Source organism: Oncorhynchus mykiss, chromosome 1 (assembly GCF_057628025.1).
Source record: "Oncorhynchus mykiss isolate SJ-2025 chromosome 1, ASM5762802v1, whole genome shotgun sequence".
Taxonomy (NCBI): Eukaryota; Metazoa; Chordata; class Actinopteri; order Salmoniformes; family Salmonidae; genus Oncorhynchus; species Oncorhynchus mykiss.
This window is the reverse complement of record NC_143022.1, coordinates 46328655-46337234: the sequence shown is the minus strand read 5'-3', so window position 1 is coordinate 46337234 and position 8580 is coordinate 46328655. Positions and strand designations below refer to the sequence as shown.

Genomic DNA, 8580 nt, shown 5'->3' with positions numbered 1-8580 from the left:
AAATGACGCAGAAAATAAAATAATAAAGAAGCTAGCTAACAACTACCTCTTCCTGAAAGCCCCTTTTGTGTCTTGGGCTCTATTTCACTTTCTTAGAGGAACAGGACTAATTAAGATAATTTAATGTAGGTAGGCCGTGACTGGCCTCACTCTTTTGAGGTGTCAAATGGTCAAGTATGCGCTGGGAAAAGTGTAGTATGTCAGTGACCAGGAGTGGTCTTATTTTGATTAATTGTGTTTATGAAGAACAGAGGAAGATTGCAGTGAGCCTCAAAATAATCCGGACAACAGACGTTTTGTTTTGAATTTCGGAGTAGAGCCCCAGTCAAAGGAGTCATCTCAGGGGTGACACCGAATGTTCATGTTGACTCCCTGAAGAGAATTCCTGGTGTGATTGGTACCCGGCATCTGACCCGTTGGGTGAATGGAGAAAAATAAAGTATTTCAGTCCTGTTGTTTTTTGATGAAGAGCAAATACATACGCGTGTGAAGCTTGTTTTTTTCCTTCCGGATACGCTGTAAGAGCTTTCGTTCCCATACCATTGCAGTGTAAGAATTGTAAAGGATTTCGCCATGTTTCAAGTGTGTGCAGACGGACAGAGTATATTGAAGAACGGTGTGTAGAAGGAGGAGGGATGAAGAAGATTGAGGAAGTAAAAGTTAGCGAGATAAATCGAATCTCCTATGCGGAGGCGATTAAAATAATTGAGAAAACAAGTGATGGTAGTGGACGCACCGCAGCCTGTGGTAAATGTTTGATGCCAGGCAAAATATACCCTGTGTGTTAAAAAGGTGGATTTTGTGGCATTCATTGCCACAGTTCTAAACTGTTACACACACGTTTCAAAGAAATTATTGTGGCTGCGGCAGAAAAGTTTTTGGGATTTAAGGATTTTACATTGGAAGACCCGCCCTCCCAGGTTCCCCTTGAGCCTGTAGGGATCAGATCTGTTTTTTTGTGTTTTTTTACAGAAAAGTTGTTTTGATTTATTTTAGTTCATTTATTGTGTTGTAGTTTTTGTATTTCGTTACATTTTGGGGGACTCCTGTTTCAATCCCGCACAGTAGGTGGCAGAATGCACATTCAATTGTGCGATTGCCAATCTTCCATAAAATAAGAAGAATCCTACCCCGATCCTTAAGAAGAAGCTCCTGGTTTTAGTGTTACGTCAGAGGGTTTGTTTTGATCTGCAGTCAGCTGAGGGACCATCTGTGGCGCTGGCAAAGTGAAGAGGGTGATGACATCTTCGTGCTCTAAATTAAATAACTGTTAAAGTGAGAATTGAAATGCATCAAAAGAGCTCAACTTGGCGAACCAGGTCTGATTGGGACGTGAATGAATGAATGCATGAAACTAGCACGATTGAAGATAGCTAGCTAATGTAATGATTAACTAAACTAGCCCGAGAGGACGCTAGCTAGCTGGAGAGCTACCGTTCACGTTAGTTAGCTGACAGCACTTGATGTCGTAGCTAGCTCATCAGCGAACATCGGAATTGAAAATGCTTGACAGATATTGACATTATCAATATAATGGACTACACTCCATCTTGTAATCCAAGGATGTGACTGGGGATGGGAGAAATAACCATGGAAACGCCTGAGTTACCTCTTGAGGTAAGACTAGCAAATAGGCTAGTAGCCTGCATCATAAAATAACAGTTGGTGTCACTGTGGTTGTCAATGCATTGGGTGTCCTGACTAGCACGGTTGCGTCAACAACTTGATATGTTACTACCAGCACAATAGAGGTTAACTAACTAGCTAGCAAGTTATAATGCACTGATTATTTAATTTTTTTGGCACACCTTATTTGATCCATTTCCTTATGCATGGCACTATGATAGAACTGTTGTAAAAGACCTGGTGGTCCAATCAACTTTCTGTCTAGATCGTCACCTACATCCTAAGTTTCCTCAAAGCATCAGACAGGAAGGAAGCCTCTCTGGTCTGCTGGAGCTGGTATGATGCGAGCCAAGACCTCCAATTTCAGGTACTACTCTATTCCACAATTTCCCCTTAATCTCACAAATGTCATCAATCTCACTAACAACCTAATCCTAACTCTGACTCCATTTTCCAGAGGAATGACACCTTCAAGTTCCCAGCCTCTATCTCCTCCCTGGATCTGATCCGGGGCCTGAGTAGGCGTTCCCGCTGCAGCCTGGTCATAAGCCATCTGGATGGGTCCAGTATGTCCCGGGCTGTGCTTCAGGAGATAGGGCTCCATCTAGGCCCTCGGCTGGAGAGCCTGGCCCTGCCAGGAAGCAGCGTGACCGAGTCTTCCCTCCTGGCCCTGCTGCCCCACCTGACCGCCCTGCGCAGGCTTGACCTCCGTGGCCTGGACAGCCTCTTCATGTCTGGAGCCTTCCTGTCCAAAGAAGAGCACCGCCAGCAGGTCAGACAGACCCTGTAGGCTGGAGATGATGATGAGGAGTATTCCTTTTCTAATTATTTTTTAAATTGTATTTTTACACATGCCAGTTTAAAAAAAATAGTTTGTCCTTTTCCTAGGTGGGGGTAGCTTTAGCAGGTCTTGAGGAGCTGGATCTCTCTGACCTGCGCTATCTATCAGATCTCACCTTCAACCGACTCACAGGCTGCACTCTCAGACTTCGCCGTCTCTCCCTGGCCGGCTGCCACATCGCCTTTGAGTTTGACCCGTACCGTGGCTGCCCCGTGGGGCCTGACTCCTCTGCCCTGCTCTCCCTACGTAACCTCCGCAGGTTGCTGCAGGAGCAGGCCTCCACCGTGCGGGGGCTGGACCTGAGCAGAACTAGCATCACCCCAGAGTCGCTGCGCTCCGTGGCCCAGGTAGGGGGCCTGTCTCTAGAGGAGCTGCGTCTGCGGGGCTGCAAGGAGCTGACAGACTACTCTGTGGAGGTGCTCTGCAAGCACCAGCCTGGCCTCCGGATCCTGGACCTCAGCGCCTGTACAGAGCTCACCAGCCGGGCTGTACTGGCTGTGGCCCTGAGCCTGAAGGGCCTCCGGTTCCTCTCTCTGTCCCGGGACTGGAGGATGACGGATAAAGGGCTGGCCGACCTGATGATGCTGCCGGAGCTGAGGAACCTGGATCTGTCTGAGTGCCTGCATGTCAGTGGGGCTGAGATAGTGAAAGGGCTCTCTGCCCTGGAGCCCAGGGCACGGTTGGAGACACTCAGCTTCAAGAGCTGCACCTATATCAGAGTCAGTGTGTGTGCTGCTCTCTCCCTCACATTACTATGTCTTTACCAGAGCTGTTTTACCTGACTCTTTCAGGATTTTTCTTTTATAGAATGAAATGTTTACCAGGACATCATCCCTTATGTTCCTTTGTTTCCCATCTCTTTCCCAGGATCTGGCTGTGTTCTCTCTGGCTCGGCTGCTGGGCTCCAGTTTGCGGGAGCTGGACCTCACCTCCTGCGTCTACCTCACAGACCTGAGCGTGCGCGCTATCGCCACCTACCTGCCCGGGCTGGTGGTGCTGCGACTGGGCTGGTGCAAGGAGATCACAGACTGGGGGCTGCTGGGCATGGTGGAGCTCACCAAGGAGTGTGAGCCCAGCAAGGAAATGGTGAGAGAGGGCTGGGTGGGGAAAAGTCTAGATGTCTTGGGAATAGGATATAAGCAGACTAGCTGGTCTTGACTTCGCTTATATTCATGTTACCACCACTGTAGCTTACTACGACCATGCGCCCCTGACCTTCAACCTCTCACCCTGGCTTTGTAGGAGGACAAGGGGCCCAGCTTCACCCGTACTTTTGGAAATATGGGTTTCTTCCGGCCTCCCAGCATGCCCTTCCAGGAGAAGCCCCGGCTGGTGACGGACGAGGACCTGGGGGTGTTCAAGGAACAGGACGGGTCCTCACTGCTGGCCCTCAGGAGCCTCCAGGAGCTCGACCTGTCTGCCTGCTCCAAACTCACTGACAGCAGCATCACACAGGTTGGTCTACCATGAGAATATACAGGCTATGGTTAGGGCAAGGAGTTTTAGGTTATTTACCAGGGACCATAGTTTTTCCTGGTCCGGTTCGGAAACACTCCATTAAAGGAACATAACAATATATATTAAAAAAAACAACGTAATATTCATAATCTCCAGCACCAACCCAACATCAACATATGTGGAAATGACACTCTTCTATGTTTTGTAGCAACATCATCGGTGTGCGTTGTGTGAATTTTATTTTGTTTATTTTTCATATAAACAATTTTGAGTAGGCATTGCCTACTAATTGTTTGATGTCGTCTTTGGAAATACTTAGCTTCCTCATCTTTTTCCCCCTACAAAACATAGAAATGTGCCATTTTCACATGTTGATGATGGAGTGGTGCTAGATATGATGAATATGAAGTTTAACAATTTAGCAATTTCCCTATAAGTTAACCGGGCAATTGTTGTGAGCAGGTGCTGCGTTATCCAGACCTCCAGCGCCTCTCTCTCTCCATGCTGCCTGAGATCAGTGATGACAGCCTGGCGTCGGTGGCCTACCACTGCCGCAGCCTCACCAGCCTGGCACTCAGCCACTGCCCCCAGATCAGTGACCAGGGTATCGCCCGCGCCGCCCCCTACCTCGCCAGGCTGCAGCACCTCTATCTGTCCTGCTGCGACGCAGTCACAGATAGGTGAGACACACACACACACACACAGAACCCCAGAGAGACAGACTGTGTTATCTGTGTATCAGTGTTTGACAGCAGTGAACTCATGCTCCCGCAGGTCTCTCTCCATGCTCGTCCAACACTGTAAGAGATTGCGGACGCTGGACATCTCCATGTGTAAAGACATCTCCATAACAACAGTGGACCTCCTCCAATCCCAGCTGCCCTTCCTAGAGAATGTCCACTGCCGCTTTGTGGGCGGAGCTGACCTGACCCTCACACTCTGATAGGGTTCTGACTAGGTGGAATACAACTACGACTAGAAGGTACTTTTTCGTACCAGGTTAGGAGAATGATGTTAAGGTTAGCTAAAATGTTCTCCTAACCTGCTACGAAAAGTAACTTCTGGTCGGAGCTGTACTCCATTTAGTCACAACCGTCTGATAAGTTGAATGTCCCCAAAAACATAAAATGATCCAGAAACGTTCTGTTTGAATCACAATTCAGTACCTGCTCTTATTATCCAGAGTTCATTTGTATTAGATCCAGTAATTCTCTTAGTTTTAACCCCTGTAAACCCTAATATGGGGTGTATGTATTACTCGGTAAGGACCCATATGGCCAGTGTCTTAGACTCAAATTAAGTCTTTGATGAATTAAAAATCATTCTCATTGGAGAATCTGCATCTGCAAATGTCCATCCTGTGTGGACTAAAAGTCTGTCTCGTCTAGGACCAAGATTAATCGGAGTCTGAGAAACCGGCCCTTAAAGTCCTCCTTCAGTGTATGCCAGGGGTGGGCAACTGTCGGCATGCAGGCCCACACAAAAAATAAGAACTGTCAGGTGTACTGTTGAACACAGGAGGTTGGTTAGTGGTACCTTAATTGGGGAGGACGGGCTCGTGCTAATGGAATGGTATCAAACACATGGTTTCTAGGCGTTTGATGCCATTCCAGCCATTATTATGAGCCGTTCTCCCCTCAGCAGCATCCACTGCTGTTAGAATAATAGAATAAACAAGGTGCAATTTCAAAATGTGATTGTGCGTCAGCATTTTTTAAAATGTAATTGGTTAGTCTATGGATGTGGGTACACAGACCCGAGCCACTGTGGACCCTCTTTTTATTTTTTTGTGGCCCCCCCACCCCCATCGCTGGTGTAAACTGTGCGACATAAGGTCACTGTTAATCTCGGTTTGTTTGATTAGAATGTGTCTGGTTTATGGAGCTGAGGGACCAAATCAGTAGATGCTGCACAAACCTTTAACTGGCCTAGAAGATGTGTTCGGATTTAAAAAGCACCTTGTAGTTGATCTCAGAACCAGATCTCACACTGTAGAGAAATATTGATATCTATTCATCACATTTTTTTTGTTTAGCTGGCTTAATATGTAATTTTGTATTCAACTTAATTTAACACTGCCACTGAAGGAAGCAAAACTGTTTGTTTCTTTGAAAATGTAATATGTATCAAATTTAAGATCTAGTTTCAATAAATGTATGTTTTTCTCTTGCTTAGAATCATGAGTACAATAGGCTTGTTTCTTCTAGGATTCCGCCAGACCATAAACCAAGCTAGACAAGGACAATTTGTATAAATCACATTTATTCATGTCAACCCTGATCTTAGTAAAGCATGTTAGGGGTTACCATGGAGATTGGGTGTTTTAACATGAACCGACATGCAATGAATAGCAAAATCACCTCGAAACTCCAGCTAAATGTACGATTGTTAGCCAGCTACAGAAACCTATTATTATTCATTGGCCGATGAGATTTGGAATATGAAAAGTTGAAGGGTCATCATACTGACAGGACTTGTTTACTGTTGTACAGTATATTAGTTCAATTTGATGTCAGGATCATTCAGTCATGGAAATAAAGTACCCTACAATATCAATATTGAACTAATATTCATAATGTACCTATAATAATTGCCTTTGACAAGAAACTCTGGAGCAAAAAAAAACTTTACCAGGACAACAATTAATTGCAGCGATACATACTGTGTGACACACAACTTATCTGTACCATAAAAGCAATATGTCAGTTGGCTGTACCGTTGATCAAGTTCTTTGCGCAATAAAACCCCGTTGTCTAAGAGAACCGTTTGAGCCATCAAACTTAAAACGACCTTACATAAAAAGTACAAAAGATCAATCCATCATGACCATCATCAAAACCAGTCCTTAGGAAGCTCTCTGAGGTATTCTATTTAAAAAGTGCTCCCCGTGAGCCAATGGAACTCATTCAAATACTATCTATCTGCACACACTTAAAAAGAGGATTTAATATATTATAAATAGGGATTTGAATAGGCTTGGAGCCAGAGTATGTTTTCTTGTTTCTTCAACTCATTAAAGTACCATTTTAGAACAGGGAGTAGGGATTCTGTGTGAGTAGGTCGGTAAGTACAATGTCAGAAATCCAAGGGATTCTCTCTCCGAGCCATATACAGTATATACCCACAAATATGTATTTGGCTCTGTTCTGTCTCAGTCCTTGGGTTGAGTACCTTCAGAAGGGATGTCCATGCATCCTGCCTCACAAAGCTTTCAGTTTAAAGAAAATCACACCCGAGAAAAGTAGAAAAACAAACATGGATATGACAAATGAAACTCTCCGCCTAAAGACAATGCACAGAGGAGCGTGGAGGCCTGGAGCCATGGAGCGGGGGACTGAAGTAAACCTAAAGCCTTCCCGCTGCAGCCTGGTCATAAGCCATCTGGATGGATCCAACAACAGAAAACACACTCTCACTGTACAGTTACAATACACTTGGCCACACCCAAATAGATGACCACTCCTATAGAACCCAAGGAATCAGCCTCGATTCCGCTCATACAAGATGAAACCTTTGCCTACGCATTAGATTTGTCGATCCAGTCCTCCATGTCCACTCCTGCTGTGTAGATGTCTACAGGCTTGGTCGTTACTAGGGTGCATTTAATGACATGAAACATTCCCGAACGTTGCAAATAGAAATATAATGAATAGAGCTGACACAATTGCCTATTTTACAGACGACAAGACCATATCTGTTCTAATTCATACATTTCTAGCTGAGCATTCTGTAACGTTACATCCTCCTGAACAGGCCCCACCCAGGTCTACTCCTCTGCCCTGCCATGGCCTACTGCTCAGCCTGGCTGAAATCGTAGCAGAAGTTGAAGTTGCTGGGGGGTTTGGGCACCGGTGGGGCACTGTCTGGGATGGGCACGTTCTCCAGATCCAGGAGGCGGAGCTTGATCTCCATAGAGAGCAGGGTCTCCAGCTCGCTCCTCATGCACTCACTGCTCATGTCCCGTCCCAGGAGCACGCTCAGTCCGTCCGTCCACAGGCAGAACTGAGAGCGACACAGAGATCACCTTTGTTATTCGATCATAATGTTTACTTTGGTAATGTATGCGTTTTAACTTTCCACACTAAGTTTAATTTAAATTAAGAGGGACGAGAGAGCGATAAAGACCAAGAGAGAAACACAATGAGAGCAAGAGAGAAAGGTGTAGGATTTAACTCTGGGAAAAGAGAGAGAGAGAGAATTATCTATGTGAATGAGTACAGATACTCCTGTGACATGACATCACTACTCACGTCGGTTCTGGATGAGGCGATAAAGTTGAGGCTGTACTCCTCCACGTCATACGTGACGCTGAACGCCAGTGCCAACACTTCCTGCAGAAGGACACAGCACAATGCCGTTTATGGAGGGCCAGGTACATAGTCGGGGCGGGGTAGGGCTGAGGGAGTGTTCAGGGGCTGTTGTCAGTAGGGAAAGTGGTGCTGGTGATGATGGTGCACTAACCTTGGTCTGTTTGCCCTTGTGCTCCTTCATGTGAGGGCAGTCTTTCCCCGTCAGCAGCGCTTTGATATCTGCCACAGGAACTGCCAGAGAAAAAGAGGAAGAGCAGGTTTACCGGCACCCCTCAGCTTCGTACACAGAGCCAATGACAGAGCGTGATGTCATTTCAGTGTCGAGGCCATAGAATTAGGGGCGAC

At 46.1% G+C, this 8580-nt stretch overlaps 2 protein-coding genes across 3 annotated transcripts in view; one reads left to right on the top strand and one right to left on the bottom strand.

Annotated features, from left to right (window-relative positions):
- Positions 1-37: 37 nt before the first annotated feature.
- On the top strand, positions 38-6102 carry fbxl9 (F-box and leucine rich repeat protein 9). 2 transcript variants are annotated; one of them, XM_021602491.3, is made up of 8 exons: positions 38-1617; positions 1892-1993; positions 2084-2398; positions 2515-3186; positions 3335-3553; positions 3710-3922; positions 4388-4605; positions 4700-6102. In XM_021602491.3, the coding sequence occupies exons 1-8, from the start codon at positions 1576-1578 to the stop codon at positions 4866-4868; spliced, it is 1950 nt and encodes a 649-aa protein (XP_021458166.1). In that variant the 5' UTR covers positions 38-1575; the 3' UTR covers positions 4869-6102. The 2 variants fall into 2 exon arrangements, with proteins under 2 accessions (XP_021458166.1, XP_021458156.1); XM_021602481.3 differs by having other exon boundaries at positions 2515-3192.
- A 68-nt stretch (positions 6103-6170) lies between these two features.
- LOC110523610 (engulfment and cell motility protein 3) overlaps positions 6171-8580 on the bottom strand; it is a 35746-nt gene continuing 33336 nt past the window's right edge. The window contains exons 19-21 of the mRNA XM_036978179.2: positions 8387-8466; positions 8176-8256; positions 6171-7927 (exon numbers count right to left, since the gene is read on the bottom strand). Coding sequence (XP_036834074.2) covers positions 7715-7927; positions 8176-8256; positions 8387-8466 — 374 coding nt within the window. The 3' untranslated portion in view covers positions 6171-7714. The remainder of the gene's footprint in view (positions 7928-8175; positions 8257-8386; positions 8467-8580) is intronic.